At 37.8% G+C, this 18,310-nt stretch overlaps 3 protein-coding genes across 6 annotated transcripts; 1 reads left to right on the forward strand and 2 right to left on the reverse strand.

Moving 5' to 3' along the window:
• Positions 1 to 665: 665 nt before the first annotated feature.
• Positions 666 to 4,157, reverse strand: LOC117452923 (uncharacterized). Of its 2 annotated transcripts, XM_034091740.2 has the most exons (8): positions 3,969 to 4,019; positions 3,733 to 3,866; positions 3,456 to 3,627; positions 3,147 to 3,217; positions 2,471 to 2,644; positions 2,293 to 2,390; positions 1,660 to 1,731; positions 666 to 1,565 (listed from the first exon to the last, which is right to left on the reverse strand). In XM_034091740.2, exons 2-8 carry the CDS (start codon positions 3,746 to 3,748, stop codon positions 1,422 to 1,424), a joined length of 747 nt encoding a protein of 248 aa, XP_033947631.1. In that variant the 5' UTR covers positions 3,749 to 3,866; positions 3,969 to 4,019; the 3' UTR covers positions 666 to 1,421. The 2 variants fall into 2 exon arrangements, with proteins under 2 accessions (XP_033947631.1, XP_033947630.1); XM_034091739.2 differs by having other exon boundaries at positions 3,733 to 4,157.
• Positions 4,158 to 5,054: 897 nt separating this feature from the next.
• cox6a1 (cytochrome c oxidase subunit 6A1) lies at positions 5,055 to 7,472 on the reverse strand. The gene is made up of 3 exons (XM_034091052.1): positions 7,338 to 7,472; positions 6,089 to 6,237; positions 5,055 to 5,354 (listed from the first exon to the last, which is right to left on the reverse strand). Exons 1-3 carry the CDS (start codon positions 7,432 to 7,434, stop codon positions 5,268 to 5,270), a joined length of 333 nt encoding a protein of 110 aa, XP_033946943.1. The 5' UTR covers positions 7,435 to 7,472; the 3' UTR covers positions 5,055 to 5,267.
• Positions 7,473 to 8,879: 1,407 nt separating this feature from the next.
• On the forward strand, positions 8,880 to 17,492 carry asgrl1 (asialoglycoprotein receptor-like 1). 3 transcript variants are annotated; one of them, XM_034091630.2, is made up of 7 exons: positions 8,880 to 8,956; positions 9,475 to 9,555; positions 14,631 to 14,717; positions 15,169 to 15,219; positions 15,283 to 15,422; positions 16,450 to 16,554; positions 17,403 to 17,492. In XM_034091630.2, the coding sequence occupies exons 2-7, from the start codon at positions 9,477 to 9,479 to the stop codon at positions 17,412 to 17,414; spliced, it is 474 nt and encodes a 157-aa protein (XP_033947521.1). In that variant the 5' UTR covers positions 8,880 to 8,956; positions 9,475 to 9,476; the 3' UTR covers positions 17,415 to 17,492. The 3 variants fall into 3 exon arrangements, with proteins under 3 accessions (XP_033947521.1, XP_033947520.1, XP_033947522.1); XM_034091629.2 differs by having other exon boundaries at positions 15,169 to 15,422; XM_034091631.2 differs by lacking the exon at positions 15,169 to 15,219.
• The last annotated feature ends 818 nt before the right edge of the window (positions 17,493 to 18,310 follow it).

Consider the following 18,310-nt stretch of genomic DNA (forward strand, 5'->3'; position numbering starts at 1 on the left):
CAGTTAACTTAACTATGTAACATTAAAGACAAGCAACAGACTTATCCGACCAAAATAACATTAATACGTGCAAGGCTGCCCAACATTCAACATTGTCTCCCTAACCATTTCCTGGATAGCGAAAATAAATGGTTACTTATAGATTAGAGTCCCACGATTTAATGAGGTTACACTGAAGCTCTCTAATGTTGACCAGTCAAATACATCATTAAATCTCACTAGAAATGTGTATGAAAGGTAATGAACATTTTGTATTGAGTGAATGTAATGTTTTGTTACTGTTAAATGTGTGTTCCCTTGTTTCTTGTCCCCAATATTTCTCTTTGTTGATGTTGCAAATGGAGTTGCTGCGATGCAAAAAAAAAGTAAGAAGACTTGATTAGACAATAAATCATAAAGCAAACATCAAATAATAAAATTGGCAGTGTTCAGTAGTGATGGTGATGAAGCCTTATGAAGCTTTGAAGCTTTCCAGCCAATTGGTTCGCAAAAGGGTTCATGGGCTTCATTTGAACACAAACCCCCCTGTTGGTCAAAGTGTGTAAAACAGGCAGATTGGACATCTCAACAGTGTGCTCAATCTCATACCGAGTTCCTGTTGAGTAAAGCCTTAGAATAACTCTAAACAACGGACATAAAATCATATTTTCATGTTAACAATATTGTATTTATTCCAGTTTAATGATTGTGATTGAAAAGCCTAAGGAGGCTGGTAAACATTGCAAAGAGGGATTTGTATTCCTTAATAATATTCATAAACTTAACCATGTTGTAGCCTGAGAAAGGCTAAACCATATCAAAGAATACATTTGTTAACTACATTATCTCATTTAGCTGTAGCTTTTATAAACAACAAAAAATACGTATTGTTCAGTCGTTGAACCGGGGACTGCGGTCATGAGTCAACTGCTTTCCAGCTGAGCCACAGCACACACACTACAGCTCCCTGAAAACACTGCAATATATGTATTCCTGTATTGATGTTTTTATTCCTACATTTATTTATGCTTGTATCTATTTATACTTATGACACTTTCCGACCTATATAAGTGAGGGTCTGAACTCTTTTAATTCCATCGTGTCACCGGGCCCGGGTACAGGAGGGGTAATATGGTTCTTATTATACATCCATGGGTATTATGAGCGTTGTGGTTCAACCGATCTGAATCGCTTCGTGAAGCAGTCACGTGGTATCGACAGGCAGCGAGGCTTCGTTTGTCATCGATGACGTCACTGGCCCAAAACGATACAAGCCTCGATACATGCTTCACAAAAAGTTTCGGGGATTACTCGACACAAGCTCCGAATACGTAACATCACTAGTGTTCAGTGCATTCAGACAAAGGCAATTTATTACAATTCTCCAACCTGAAATATTGTTTTTACATATAATAATAGTAAAGAGAAAAAAAAGACGATGGTCACATAATCTGCTTATCAAGTAATAACATTTCTTTCTCTATTTTCCTCATCTTCAGTGCTCTGTATGCCATCTGATGGTCCCGGTTCTCCATCTCCTTCTTTAGGTAGTTGCAGTAAAGTGCCCGTATGTCTTCTGTATGCCTCTGAAAGCAAAATGAAACAACACATGAGCTCATATTGGTTTTGGTTTTCTCTAACTGTTATCGTACCAAAGCCCAGTATTGACACTTAACTCACAGCTTCTCTTCTGCCACCGGTTGTAGCACACGCTGAATTAGCCTTCTCCTGGAAGCTGCTATTATGCAAAACCTATAAGAAAAACAAACATTAAATCAATTACTCAAGTCCTGTAGTTGTACTAAACTTGAGCCTAATCTTGTCGTGCCACCTTCTTCTTTTCCTCCGCTATATTTAAGACGTAGCTACATTTTGTACTGTTTGCTCCACTACCTTTGTTTGAAAGCCTTAACAAATTAAGATATTTGCAATTGAAGAGTATGTTAAAGAAAGCACATTGTTGCACAAAAACATTTCATGGTTGCAAGATCTCAAATGTGGGCTGTGGGAAGTTATCCATAGTAAGATTAATCCTTATTAACAGTTCTGTAAAACATGGTTAAACATGCTTCACCTCAGCAAACAGTAAAATCCTGCTTTTATACTAACGTATAAGTAATGATACTCTTAAGGGGACCGTTTTTTATGCTTTAATTTTCTTTAAGCACATTAAATTGATTTTACTTAAGCTTTATCCTCAGTAACATCTTTCTACAGTGTGTAGATCTTTAACTTGTGGTATAAGTGGTTTTACTCAAAGTAGGTATCTAAACAGTTCTTTCACTAATGTGACACATGTTAAGAAGTACTTACCCCTTCAAACTGAGAGTCACTGACGTCAGTCTCGTCACTGCTCACACTCTCTGGTTCTGTCTTAGTTATCGGCAGGAGGAGGACGGGATGGCCTGAGACTGCAGGGGTGGGGCACAATATCGAGTTAGATAATAGAAAATACTTCACCAAGTTTTATTCAGACATTAAATACACCTACCACTGATAAAAGAGCTTTCAGACCCCGTCAGTGGCTCAATAAAGGCACCCCCAGGAAGGACCTCCACTCTCAGCCGGCCGTCTTTGTGCTGCAGCACGTCCTCCTCTGCAGAGGTCATCGACGGGGTCCCTGGTTCCCCCTGGTTCCTCAGCACCTCCACCTGTCTTCTTTTTGCTTCACAAGAACATTTTGAGAGGCAAAACTGTTGGTGGAAGAAGCACTAAGACATTTACCTCCGATAAATTACTAGCGCTGTAGATATTCCTACTACAGGTACAAAATACTACATTTAAAGTCATACTCATGTCAATATTATCAGCAACATTTCCTTAAAATACTAGTATAAAATTTCCTCTGAGTGTTTTACTATAATATAAGATACTTCTGGGTTATTTGAGCTTTCTTGGACTTGCAATTGCATATAAATAAACATTTTATTTATTTATACTGTTACATACATGTATTTATTTATTCTTATTATCCTGTGTTTCTCTGTAATTGTCATTCACACTTATATTAATACTGCATTAATGTGTATGTTGGATTTTACTGTAGATGTTTAGGGGTGTGCAAATGTGAACTTCTTTAGACACTATTGGTTAGTTAAATCTGCAGCAGAAATAAATCATATTCCATAAGGCAAACTATTGTAAATGAAGACTTGCAATAAAGTTACCTGTTTGCACGATATTCTTATGTTTGACTTTCACTTGCTGCCACGTTCTTTTGAAGCCACTGTCCGAAACCCTAAGAAGTCATGAAAAATAATAATAAGATTATATATTAATGGAAAGGTGAAGTATGAGTAATATTTCAAATTAAACTAATTCATTCAATTAATTTCAAATGATTTTAACTCATGTTAAGTAGGCTAAAATTACAAAAAAAAAGAGAAGAGAATGAAAATATAAAGTGTATCAATCATTAAAATTAAAAACGACATTCTACATTTAATTATTAACCCATTTAGATAATTATATCTTACGTGTTTATTTTATCAGCTATTCTCTGCCAGGATTCCTCTCTCTGTTTGGAGGCGGTGGTGGTGTTAGATTTGGCTGTCAGTATTTCTCTCTCTTCTTCATACAACTTCAAGATTAGTTCCTGCTCTTTGGAGCTGAAGAAATGTGCCCTCTCGTTTCTTCTCATCTGTAAATCTGAAAAATAAAAACACATACACAAAGGAAGTGTGAAGATGCATTTATGAGAATAAAAAGAGTATTATTTATATATAGTTTGTGATGCTATGAGATGATCCTCACCTCTTTCTGTATTCATCTTGATTCGATTTTCGATTGCTCTCGCCTATGAGGCTGAGCGGGTACGCGCAGTTATCCGAGATGTTTCAATGCTCGATTTAGTAATCAAAACGTAACCGTGTTTTAACCCTACGGTGCTTAAAAGGAACAAATCCGATGTTATTAGAGGCGACGGTTCGTCATGGGACTCTTCACATTATTAAATAAGTGTCTAAGTGAAGGAAATGAAGAAACATTACCCGAGTTATGAAGCTGGATATCTGCGAGCTTTGTTAACCCAGGATTTTCTAATTCGGTTTAACGCGCGTTCACGTGAAAGAGGTGGAGTCTGTAAGAAAGAGCCAGTAACGTGAAACAGGGACATTTCGTTTAAATGCAATAAATGTATTATATACAAAAAACTCAAGGGGAATTCAAGGACTGCAGATGGAATGTAGCGTTTAGCTATAATCTGGCATATAGCATCCCTTCTCTTTATGAGATTAATATATTTATATGCATGGTTCAATAAAGATATAGGTCTAAGGTCATTACATTGTCGGTTGTGAAAATAATATATGGTTTAAATGTATTGGTTTTCCTTTATGATGTACAACGTAGTGAAATAATTATAAATAATGCCCAGAGTGGCACAATCCACAAATGTTATTCGACTGCTTTTGGGTTAGCTGAATTGCACATTTGTACAAGAGCTGATATGATTAATTGTGTAATTATGTAAATTAATTAAAACCAATCTAAAAGGGTGAGGATTATGGCACATCACTGTACTGCATTTACTTTTGAATAATGACGTGAAATCAGGTTTGGATCGACCTAGGATCTGTGGGGTCATTAAACAGTACAGAAATAAAAAAAGGTGTTTGGAAAGGGGAAAGTGATACGATAAAAAACAATGGCTTCATTAAAACTGAAGTAGTTGACCGGATTCCACACATTTTTTATACCTTTTAAATTATTGCTGTAGAAAAATAATGTGTTTTTAAAAAAATGAACAATTAGTTAATTAATGGGACAGAAAAGTATTCAGCTATTTTGATAGCTGAATAATCAATATGGGGAATTTCTCATCAAAAGATGCAGCATTAGCCTCTCAAATATAGAGATTTACTGATGCGCGTTACTATCATGTTAAAGTACATTTATTAGTTTTTTGTGCTGAAGAAACAAGAAATGTATCATCTTGGTCTTTGAGAAACTGGGATGGACATTATTCAGCATTTTCTGTCACGATATAGACCAAACCATGAATCTACAATGTACAAAATAATCGTTAGTTGCTGCCCTTAACACAACATCAACAAAAACAAGACATAAGACAGGAATTGAGATAATAGTTACTTTAATAATGTTCATTCAGTATCAGGCTGACATTTTGCTTAATGGTCCAGAGTCAAATTAAATGTTGGTTCAGGTGCCCCATGTTGAGAGCACAGCGGAAAACACAACAGAAGAAGAGTAAACTGAGAGTGGAAGTGTGGTCCAGTAACGCTGAGGGAGGTCTGGTCCCCGGAGAGTCAGGAGGTCTGGAGGAGGGTTTACTCATCGCCCTCATAGCCGCCAGGAAGGGGGTTCATCTCACGGTTGTGGAAAAGGGATTTGGAGCCATCTCCCCAGGGGAAACGCTGCAAGAAAACAAATTGAGATAATAAGTACAAAATATTGATGAACGTGGTATCATATCCATCTGATGTATAGTGTATATAGCATATTTCTAATGTATTATCTGCACTACTTCATTATCTCTTACCCCATGCCGTTCTATATATCCAACCATTTATTTCCAGAGGCAGAAGAAGTAACCTGATTTGTATTAGTAAACGTAGCACTATTAAAATGTAAAAATAATCTGTTACAAGTAAAATTCCTGCTTTTAAAATCTTACTTAAGTAAAGCTACAAAAGTATTGGCATCAAAATAGACTTTAAGAACCAAATGTAAAAGAACTTCAAGCACAATGGGTCATTCCAATTTAGTACATTTCTTATTATAATTATTGATGCGTTAATGAGTTCATCGCAGCAAAAGATTGAGCTAATTTAAATTTTTGAATGACTTTAATACATATTTTACATTAGCTAATAATCTGACTATCAAATGAATAATGGAGAGAAAGAACGATATTGGCGTGCGTCTAAAACTACTAGTGGAGTAGAAGTATAAAGCGACATAATATGAAAGACTAGAGTTAATGTACTTGTACTGTAATGTACCACTGTTTTATTTCTATACGTGAAAAATACACTTCACTGCTTTTATCTAGTTTGATTCTAAACTACATATTGTTGTAATTTTACCCTGAGCAATGACAAATATACTAGACTCCAAAATCATTTTTTTAAAAGTAAGAGAGACAGACCTTGGTGCGAATCCGAAGGTGGGAATAAGGGATGAACTCTGGCCTTTCATAATGCGCCGCATGGTGCTGCATTTTCAGGTACATGTTCAACATGCACACAGCAACACCCGGGAGTGCGACAAAATAAGTGAGGCGCTTCCATAACTTGGCTGGAAGACAAAAAGACAATAATAATTAGTTTGATAAAATATAGCAATTAGAAGTGCAACCATACTGAGATTGTTAAGAAATGAATGTGCTTTAGAAACAAGAAAAATTGAGGTTCAGTCAATTGTACACCCAACAAGTGTGACATTATGAAATGTTAAGATAACTTATTGTTGGACAGGAAACCCCTAATGTGTGCTGTTTACCATAACTAAAATGTTGAAAGGTTAAATGTATGGACATTTCTAATCAAATAAATGATCATTATTCAAATATGTACAATTTATCCGTTTTAAAAATGTAAGCAGTTTTTTCGAGAGTATTGTTGTGCAACAAATATAGACTGTATAAGCTTAAAATTCATTTTTGATAAGTTGATATACAAAGTTATATTCATTTAAGTGTTGTTTGATGATCATGTATGTCAGGGGCAACATCTCAGCATGTTATGTTAAAGACACCTGTTAACTTAGGTGACTAGTCTCTTACTAGCTGGGTATTATACACATGATACTTTTATCAGTACCATTTATTTAAAAGTGTTTTAGTCTTCACACTAATAACAAAAAGAATATAAAAACATAATATTAATATGTAAAAGTCATTATTGAACTTGTATTTCCATCAGGTCATTTCTTTTTTTACTTGTCCCACTCTAGCTCAAATCCTCTGCACAAACTATTTTACCTTGACAATTCTTCAATCCCTTTCAATGGTTGATAACTGTTTTGTATAACTTAATACAAGTTGGGGGATAAAGATAACCTTAGATAGGTATGTATCTCCAATGACCTGACATCACTGTTGTTGCTCTTTAGCTTCAGGCCGTAGCTTTACATAATCACTTCTCCACTTGTTAGCCTCGTAATTAGAGCAAAGTAAATAAACATTAAATGAATGAGTTTTGAGGATATAAAAGGAGGTGGCAGGCTGCAATGACCACGTCTTCAGGTTGAAAATCTCATGTTTTGGGCATTTCCGCTCAAGGATGTTGTGCTAATGCTAAAAGGACAACGTTAGCTCAGCAAGGTCACTGTTAGTTGGCGTTAAAATACATGACAATATATAAAACCAGATAACTAAAATGAGGAGCTTCACTCACATGCATCATGGCCTTGTTCAGCGGTAGCAGAAAGTTGACGCCGGCTCTGGGTCAGAGAAGACTTGAGCAAAGCCTGAGACAAGCGTCCGAGAGCCATTTTCCTTTCAATGAGAAGCAGAGAGACCGGAAGGACTTTGTAATGAGTGGTCACGTGGAGGCTGACAGCGCTGCTGGGTGACCACGTGGTGAGACTGGGAACTACAGAGACTCCGGATAAAAACTCCAAACTCCAGGTAACTGTTATTGTTCCTGTAGCAGTGAAGTTCTCAGATCATTTAATCATATACTTGTTTATTTTAGTAAAAGTACCAAAATATTGTTGTAAAAAGACTTCATTATTAGTAAAAAACCTGAATTCAAAATGTTACTTTAGTAAGAGTAGATACAAAAGTATTATCAGCTAAATGTACTGAAAGAATAAAAAGTGAAAGTAATCATTGTGCAGAGAAATTGCCTATAGCCTATGTGTGACATTTCTAGATAGTATTGTTGCATCGCATAGCATTTTACTGTTGAACACATTTCTGATTTACTTAATTTATTGATTAATTTTGTATTATTAATTTTGTTAAAAGTATCTAAAGCTGCTAAATAAATGTAATGGATTAAAAAATATATATATCTTCCTCTGGAATTTAGTGGAGTAGAAGTATAAAGTAGCATTAAACGGAAAGAATCAAGTACAGTTCAATTATTATTAAATAGTATACTTGTACTTTGAACTGTCTGAAATGAATTGTTGCAGGAGCCTGGGATTTAGGATTTTCATTTGCCAAAACAACGCTGTATTTATTATGCATATGAAAATAAAAACTTTGTGTCTTTGTATCAAGTGTAGCCTAAATCCGGAAGATTATTTGGGGTCAGGAACAAGGCAACAAAATGAGAAGAGGAAGATGGGTTTTATCTTGCAATTAGAGATTAAAGTGGAATAATGGTAAATTACAATATTCAGTAATGCCTATTTCGCAAATGGTTATTCTTGATCATTTTCCTTTATTCATGATGTTTCAACCTCATTATCTTTACGTTATTCTAAACATTTTATTGTTTACTGTATTGTTAACATTTCAACTTAATCTTGGTAAGGATATTTGACTTTATTTTACACATTTTGACTTTATTTCATAGTTTACTTTATTGTTGATTCCCCCATATGCTTGGCCTTAATACGCATATTTATGAATGTAAATATAAGTAGAAATGTAATAGTTACTGTAAATAAAATAAATGTGTCACTTCACCAGAGGTACAAGGACAGATGTGAGGTAAACACATCTGAATAGAGAGGGAACCTTACAAATAATTCGTACACAATCTTTAACGAAACCTTGCATTATGTTTCTCGTACTTTAAACAAATGAAGCATGAAAATGTTGAAAAAATACATTGTCAATGATTCAAACATACAATGATACCAAGAGAGAAATTAATGTGTGCAGTGTAACAAAGTTGTTCTATCACCTATTTTCTCTTTCCCCCCTCCAAAAAAAACTGTGTGCATTTTGGGTAAAAGACTCATACAGTATTATATGGAACAGAGCAAACTCTTACTTCCTGTGTTTGATTTCATGGTCAGAGTCCAACAGTGAGATCCAGAGAGATTCTGTCTGATGGAGGTAAGCCATGAATCTTTACTTTGTTGTTTGTTTGTTTGTTTGTTTGTTTGTTTGTTTGTTTGTTTGTTCTTGAAATTACTTGCAATCATTCCTTTCAAAATTCATACAAATCCATGACTGTATTATGTGCATTAATGTACCAAGAACACAAAGAATGAAATACTTAATAGTACAGATATCGATAAAGACAATACTTTTATATCATACATTACAATAACATACAAATAAATGTATCTGTATGTATTTGAGCACTTTTATTATACAGTATAAAGTCGAGAATTTTCTTTTATTTATTGAGCCGTTGTTAACACGTGGCTTGAAAACAAACATGAAGTTTTAGGTGACCTCTTATTTTCGGAAAGTTTCAAACGACTACAAACTGAACATTTGCATTAACACTAACACATCAATAAACTTTGATTTGAACTTTGAAATGACAGCAACATAGGTAGAAATATTAGTTTTGTATTCACTTCATAAGAAGTATTTTTAATAAAGTATTTTCTGAGTTATTTAAGTAATGGAGTCTCAGTATCACCAGTTTGGATCGTCTGGTAACAGCCCTGTCCATGGAGAGACACAAATGACTGCACAAACAGGTAAAATGTGTAAATGTTTTATTTTATTTGTATGAAATAAAGTCACATTCAACTATTAAAACAAATGTGTTGGTAGGCATGAAGAGGATCCTGATGTGGGTCCTCTACTCATTCACACCAACGGTGTTGCAGGGCCGGTTCGGAGCTGGAGCTTGAAAAGCACCGGGTTTTCCTGTTCACACCGCAGAAGAGCAGCCTCTTAGCTCCGGAATCCGGTTCATTTCGAGCACCAACAATTCTCCGGCCAGAGCAAAAGCACCACATACGTCACGCTTACGTAGAGGCGGGGGCAGGGGCGGGATCAACTCCTGAACAACAACAAAAAGCCGGCGTTTTATCCAGTTTGTACACAACAATGGAGAAACGTAACAAGCAGCAATGGTCCACTGAAGAGACCAGCTACCTACAGGGGCCCTTTCTCATTTCATCAAATCCCCCTCCTCGACTCCTCTGTCCTCCGGTAGTGACCCGGAAATGAATTTTAGCGCGCCATGTTGAAGGACATCCCATTTCTCTAAATGCACGTCGAGGACTGAGCATCGAGCATCGAGGAGGCTCTCTGGAGGAGCTCTAACCGAGGATACACTGATGGGTCCTCCATGGTCCTCCACGGCTCCTTCGCGGATGCATTTCCGGGAACAGAGATGTTTCAAAGAGTCGTGACGCACGGCCGGACTTATCTCAGCCAATGACAGCTCTGCATGCATCCCCTGGATATTATTTTAGAAACTGCTTTCATCGCGACGCGATGTTTACAGAGAGAACAGCTGTGAGGTCCTTGCAGAAAGCAGAGCAGTGTGTATAATATATATCGCTCAGTATAACAGGCCTACTCTCTTTATTTGCTTTAGTTTAGTAGTAGATATCTACAAACAAAGAGTCGATATTTTTCTAAAACCATTCAGTGCTTCACAATAAAATACACAACGGCTGTAGCCTGTTTTAGGAGCTGTATGTGCGTGTGTGTGTGGTACAGTGTGTAGGTGTGTGTGGTACAGTGTGTGCGTAGATGCAGCGGACAGACAGGTCTGTTGGTTTGGTGTCCTCTGCTTACTTTTAATACTTGTAAATACAACTTTTGGCCCGTAATTTATTTTCCTCATTGTAGCGACCAGAGAGAGGGGGGGGGGGGATATATCCAGTCTCTGATAGTGTTACGAGTTATGAGAGTGCTCTGTTTGATTCTGAAATTGTATTTATTTATATAAATATATACACATATATATGTGTGTGTGTGCGTGTCCGTATCTGTAGCCTGTTATTGTCTCATTATACCGCACTGTGAATGAATCAAAGTAAATATATAAGTCGTCATGAACACATCTGTCCATCAGACAGAGGCTGCTGTGCCTTCTGTCATCATTAATGGACGTCTCTTTAAAATGACCTCTCAGAGGAGAGGAGTTCTCATTTCTCTAACCGCCTGCTGCTTCCCCTCCTCTCTCCTCGGTTCCCCTCCTCGGCTCCTCCGCTCGCATCTCCTGTGGGCGGGACTAAGTATCGAGGATAGGAGTCGAGGAGGGGAGTCGAGGAGGGGAGTTCGAGAAATGAGAAAGGGCCTGGGAATCTGGTCTTCCGAAGAGGTACAGAGGAAGCTGGAGCACAATGGGCCATTGTTGTTGTTGTCGGTGTCAGCTGTGAGGGGTTTCCGCGCGGTTTGGCTTTATGACGCAGCACGCAAACGGTTACGTCATGACGCAAACGATGACACAATGACGCAGCACCAGTCGGACTCTGGGCAGTGTGAAAAGAGCCAATAGAGTCTGGCTGCAGACCGCAGCAAGGAGGCGGATCGTATAGGGGCGGATCCTATAGGGGCGTTCAGAGCTATTTAATAGAAGAGTTACGACATCGGAAGTCCAAAAACGGTTATCGTCACGTGGTTCATGTAGACGAGGGATCGTTCCCCGGAAGTTCATGGCGGGCAATGTGAATGCATTGATAACAGGAGATAGAACTACGATTTTTGGTAATTGTTAGTGAATACAGTTTTTGATTCGCAATATTTATACAACAAATCGATATGTGTATGTATTTACATCAATATGCTTTCAAAAATAAAATCGAATTTGCTAATATTAAGTGATAATATTAGGATTAGTGTGAACAACTAGTTTACATGTTACTAACAGTGCCTTGGTTAAAGAGCCTGTTGCTGTTTATTTATAGCTTTGAATTCTTTCAAATCAATATTATCATCTTAAACTTGTATGGTAGTCAGGAGGATCACTTGCTAATGTTTATTGATACATTTAGAGGGAGGGGATCTAAAGTAATGCTTTAAAATTCAGATTGGATTCATTTCTACAATTTTATTAAATTCATGGTAGTTTCAGTAATCCCCTGGTAATTGAGGACACAAGTTATCTAAATGACTAATGTCGTCTTTATGGCTTTCAGAAAGGACAGGAGACCGACAGGATATGATGATGATGATGTTAAATGTGTTGCTTTAGGAACATCCATTGCAAATACATGGAATTCAATAAACATAGAAGAGCATATCATGCAGTTTGTCGGTGCCTTTTCCTCCGTGTTGTCCTGGTTTGCTGTGCTGCCTCCTAGTCGCCACCATGGTTTGCTGTGCTGCCTGGGGATGCTCAAATCGCTCAGAGAAAGGAGTACGAATGTACGGCTTCCCCACTGACACAGAGCGGAGGAAAAAATGGCTGGCTCAAGTCAGCAGGATTAATTTCACGACCAACAGCAACAAAATATGTGATTTATATACAAACACTGCATTTGCACTTTTTCACAAAACGAAAACCACACCATTGGGAGAGCTTAATGTTTTGTTTAATACAAAAAAACAGGGAAAGGCTTGAAAAACACTGAGAGTTGAGACTCAGGGTGCAGGGTGAGGGTCTCAGTGCAGGTATTCAGGCTCCATTGAACCCCCCTCTGGTTCTTGTGCTGAGAGAGGGAGCAACAGACAGGAGAAAGGGTTATACACACCTATATAGCACACCTATTGCCTTGGGGAGATAACGTGTTTACTTATATAAAACAGTAGTATTAAACGTACCTTGTGTTTTCACTCTCACTTAAGTCCCTCTCCCTTTGCCATCAATCCGGAATCAGCTGGGCTGCAACATTATACATAATCACAAGGACACAATATGGCTCTGCTAAAAACACTCACTCTTACACGCACCAAAGTTATATTTATCTAATATTTAACTCCCTCCACCCCCGCATACAATCCCGTTTAGAAGCCCCTCTTCTCTAATTCAACATGTTGGACGAAATGACAGAGAGAACGGAATTTACAATTAAAAGGCTGTTCAACGTGTGTTGCTAACTTGCTTCGGTATGCTACCTTAATCTGTTATCTGTAAACGTTCCCTAAATCTACTAATTTAGGGATAATCCACTGACATCCTTTAATACACATGTTCATTTGAATCAGATGTACTGATAATATCCGCAATATACATCTTTAAACTTCTTCTTACCTTTAAAAGTCCGTCACGAACGGTGTATTATGCTGCAACTCCACAGCTCTGATAGCCTTGGCGCTAACTTCCGGGGAACGATTGAGAGGCTCCACGATCCGCCATTGCTGTAAAAAAGTGGTCCATTGGAGTGAACGGAGATGTCGTAACTCTTCTATTAAATGGCTCTGGGGGCGTTGAACGACGGGAGCCGGCTCTCGCCCGCGAACGAGCCGTTTTTTGTTTTGTTTTTGCGGAGGGATCTAGATCGGCATGAAGGCACATTATGCAATGTGCAATGTGGACATTATCCCGCTTATTACACATGGCCACATTCTCAACAAAGTAACGACATGACTCCCAATAATAATTGAAATGCTTTTATGGATTTAGAAAAAGATTTTATTGATTTAAAAAATAGTTTTATGTATTGATTTAAATTGACATGCATCCGCTAAGAAAAGTAGTCCGTTGTTACTGTTTGAACTAACGTAACAACGGCAGGAACTGCTTCTATAGTGTTTTTGAGGAGCTTTTTGATTACAGATTTGAAAACATCGTTGCTTGCTTTAAAAGTAGCACAATTCATTATGTCAAACCTTGAAAGATATCCCTGCCCTAATGCCAAAAGTAACTGGCAACTGAATATGTGTCGCCGTAGCTATGATGTCTATGTCTGGACCGCTGCGTAAAAAGGAGGGTTTCTGCCCCATTACTTCTCTTCTTACTTCTATAAGAATAAAACACGGAGGACGGAGATCTCTTTTTGTCCCCCTCTTCTCCCCGCTGCAGCCTAGCAGCTGATCTCAAAGCACGCTTCCCTCTCCTACAGGGAAAAAAACTATATTTATATACTTTATATAGGTTGATACAGTAGCCCCTTTTTTTAAATAGTTTTTATAGGTGTTGCTATCTGTTTTGTGTAGCGTGGTTCTACAAGCAAGTCAATGCATTAATTGGGTGGTATCAGAGAGTTACACGGGTCTGTAAATGCAATGAAAACAATTGGCCACAGCAAATAATTTATATTAAACATGTAATTTTTACTTTTGAATACTTCAGTACAAAGGATGTCTTGAATAATTTAAGTGATATATGTGTACACATATACATCATTAGTCAAAACAGCGCTACATTTGATTTAATTAAAAGGTATACTATGTGGTAAACTGAAGAGCCCTTTGGGAGCCGAAAGAGCCGGCTCTTCTTGGTGAGCCGAGCCAAATGATCCGGCTCACCAAGAAGAGCCGGAATTCCCATCACTAGAACGAATGACTTCTTCTGTGAGGATTTATAAAAGCAGCTGGAATCCCTTAAGTTGCTATTGGATAAAAAAAGTTAGGAAACGCCCCTATACAATCCGCCCCTATACGATCCGCCTCCTTGCTGCGGTCTGCAGCCAGACCCATCTCAAAAGAGCTGGAGCTAAACCGAAGAACCGGTTCTGAACCTGAAAAGCTCTAGCACGGAGCTTGAACCGGAGTTGCGTTGGTGTGAATGAGGCATATGGAGTGCTGGTGCTGCTGCTGCTGATCCTGCTGATGGTCACTGGGATCAAATGTAACCTCCAGCTGATTCATTATTCATGAAGCTAATTCACTCTCATCTTATCATGTAACTATTTCTGTTTGTGTCTCAAAGTCTCCCAGCTAAACAAGGAAGTCACTGATGTCAAACTCAACCTCAAGAGGATCATCAATGGAGGAGCACCTTTATCACCCAATTCTGGTTAGAGGACGTTTTTCATTTCTGGATCAAATCAATTACAATAATAATGTAATGGTGATGAGTGGCAGTTACTGAGAAAAATATAAATAAATTACAGTTACAAATCAAAATGTTTGTCATTACAAATGGGTGTGGTAAACAGCTTAAATGCAGAATATAATGTCATGTTTGTCATGTAGTCCAACTTTAGTTCAAGTTCTATTGAGCACATTTTATTAACTGCTTTGTTTGAGTTTGTTTTTAGGACCTGTAATCTTAATTGCCCCGTTTAATTGATCATATTAAATAAATTACATTACTTTCATTAAGTAATTTAAATCACTTATTACTTTACTTAATAACACAATTTGATATCAATCTGTAACCTATTACATTTAGAGAGTGACATATAATGATGATGTAAAATGTCTGCCCTTGACTTAACTTTGTATTTTTCGGTTTCCAAACAAAGATGAAGCAACTGAGCAGGAGGCCTCATTGCCGACACTTGTCCCAGTTCGAGGTAAACACTGCCTCAAATCAGATTTCAGTGGTTTTGAAATAAGACTAATCTTCATGAAACCAGGAGCCTGCAGGGAGGGATGGGTTTCTTACGAGAGGATCTGCTACAAGATATCCACCAACTCACTGACCTGGAGCAAAGCGGAGGACCAGTGTCGAGCACAGGAGGGACACCTGGTGGTTCTGAATACTGCGGAGGAACTGGTGAGGTTTATTTATTTCAAGTGGAGCTGTCTTTTCTTTTGCTGACGTATTCCTTCACTGAATGGTGGAAGAAGTACTCCGATTATTTTAATAAATGAAAGTATAAATACAATGATTTAAAAATACTCCATTACAAGTAAAACGCGTGGATGCAAAATGTTTCTTAAAGGGGCCCTGTTATGCTCAATTTCAGGTTCATATGTTTACATTCCATTACATGTTACTTGTTAGACGCTTTTATCCAAAGCGACTTACATACTCAATACTGTGGACAATCCCCACAGGAGCAATTTGGGGTGAAGTGTCTTGCCCAGGGACACAACGACATGTGACTGCAGTGGGGTTTGAACCTGTGCTCCCCTGATCCGAACACCAACGCACTAGTCCACTACACACGCCTCCATATTTGTATTTGGTGCCTCTACTGTGACATGTTTACTTTAATTATCAAAATGTCTTTATTTTGCTCTCATACTGCCTGTGCTGCAGCACCTATTTTCACCCTCTGTCTAAAATCAGAGCCAAGTCTGCTCTGATTGGTTAGCTGGCCGGCTCTGTTGTGATTGGTCAACCGCTTAGAGCTGTCCCGCCCCTAAGCCTGTTGGAGTGTGTGTGAGACAAACTCCCTCTGGAGGGAACTTTGGGATTTCAGTCTTTGCAGACCATTTATTTGCACCAAAACCAAAAACTATATAACACACTACAGAGAAGGGAAAACCCTAAAAAGCATAAAAGTACTGCATCAGATCAGATAAGCATATGTTTACTTTTAAATATGTTTAAAGTGCAAGTGTTAAATATTTGTAGTGAAGTACAATACCTACCTCAAAAATGTAGTGGCGTAAAAGTATATTTAGAATAAATTGGAAAGTATTTTAGAAAAGAAAGTATTACTTGAGTGATTGTACTTTGTTATGTTCAACCTGGGACTGTTTGAATGTGCAAATACAGGCTCTGATAAGGAGCACACAAAAACAGCAAAGGCCTCAATTAAGCTTTTGGTGTTCTCTATTTTTTGTTTTTATAGGACTACATTTCAAAAGTTGTTGAAATCAGATACAATTATTGGATTGGACTTGTGGAGCGAGAGAACGAGGGACACTGGAGTTGGGTGGATGGAACGGACATCAACGTAAGAGAAACGTGTAGCAACAATAAAACCCAAAGTAAAAATGACCAAATTATGCCCAACTTGATTTGACCGGGTCCACTTTTGCTGAATGACAGGAAGCCTGGGGCAGTACATACACAAACAAAGATATTTATCAGAAATAATGAGTACTTTTGTCAGGAACACAACAAATGTTGCTTTGAATATCTTTATTTTCAAATAAAAGGTCACCTATTATGCACAATCCACTTTTGCATGTCTTTTCTACATCAACATGTGTCCTCTCTTTGAAAAGAGATTCTGAAAGTTTCAGGAAGAGATTCTCTCTCTTTTGTCCTGATCCATTTATATAAAAACCTGTCTGAAAATGAGCTGATCAGATTTTGGCCACTTTATGATGTCATAAAGATGTTCTGGCTTGTGTAACCATTAGCCAATCACCAACCAGGTAACCCCCCCACCACCCTATCACCTGAATCCCCTCCTAGAGCACCATTGTGTTCTTTTTAACCAAATATCTCTCAGAGGGGCGTGGGGAGGGGCTCCTTATTTTCATCTGAAGTAACAGACAGAGAATCAGCACTTTTGTAACAGGGCTGAAACAGAGGGGATTCTGGGTAATGCTACAATGATCTGTTTGGTGTTTGGAGCCAAACACTTCAGAGACATGTTTTGTATATATCTGAGACCTATAATATATTGATGAAAAACAGTATAATGGGGACCTTTAAGGCAATCACATCAATGTATTTTCAATGTGAATCAGAAAATGTTCTGCATGCCCCTTGGCACCCGGCTGTGGGTTCACTGAACTACACTTAATGCAGAACATTGTATTTGTTTCTCCTCCTTCCTCTGTTTGTGCTCAGTTTCTGGGATAAAGGTCAGCCTGATGACTGGGACTTCAGAGAGAACGGAGTGGACTGTGGGCAGATTCACGCTTCTGTGAGACGCAAACGCAAGATGTGGAACGACGCAGACTGCAGCCTGACATATCAATATATCTGTGAGAGCAGAGTGTGAGAGGTTCCTCCTTTCAAAGGAGAACGTTTGAAACATGGGGGGGAGTTGCAAGAGGGAGTAGGTTGTGGTTGTAATTTGTTTGATCCCATCAATTTGTGTCTTTCCATGTATTTTATTTTTTTGTAATTGACCACGATGGAAATTAATGTTTTTAGTAATGATGTAAACGACATCCTCTATATAATTTATATCTCAATGCCTAATAAAAATCAAATGAAAAACGACTGATGGAAAGTATGTGTTTCCTTGGGCACTGAAACAACACAATATTTATAACCCAGATAATCAACAAAACAAAATGAATTTAAAAAAAAAGGTTTTCTCATTCATAATGTCACTTAGACAGTACGTGGTTAAATCATATAATACATACATTATAATAGGTATATCAAAGTATCTATTTCTGCACAGTACTAATTGTTACAGACATGTGGAGAGGTATGACCGGACCTGCCACACAGAGCAGTTAAAAGGCACTGTGGACACTTTGGAGAACTCTCAGATAAAGCCACCATGAAATCTAAATGGCTCCTGAGGATGAAAAAATGTATTGTTTTTCTATTTCTAAATACTCACAGTCTGGGAGGCTGCGCATTAGGATGAATGGGTCGGATTCCTCTTGCAGCTAAAAAAAGTTAAGTTAAAGCCTTTTATTGTCATTATACACAGAGTATAACGAGATTCAGAGTGTAACTCTGTCCCGGTGTGCAAAAAATACAAACAAATACATAACACTAAAAAACACGGCAATAGG

Source organism: Pseudochaenichthys georgianus, chromosome 9, assembly GCF_902827115.2.
Source record: "Pseudochaenichthys georgianus chromosome 9, fPseGeo1.2, whole genome shotgun sequence".
NCBI lineage: Eukaryota > Metazoa > Chordata > Actinopteri > Perciformes > Channichthyidae > Pseudochaenichthys > Pseudochaenichthys georgianus.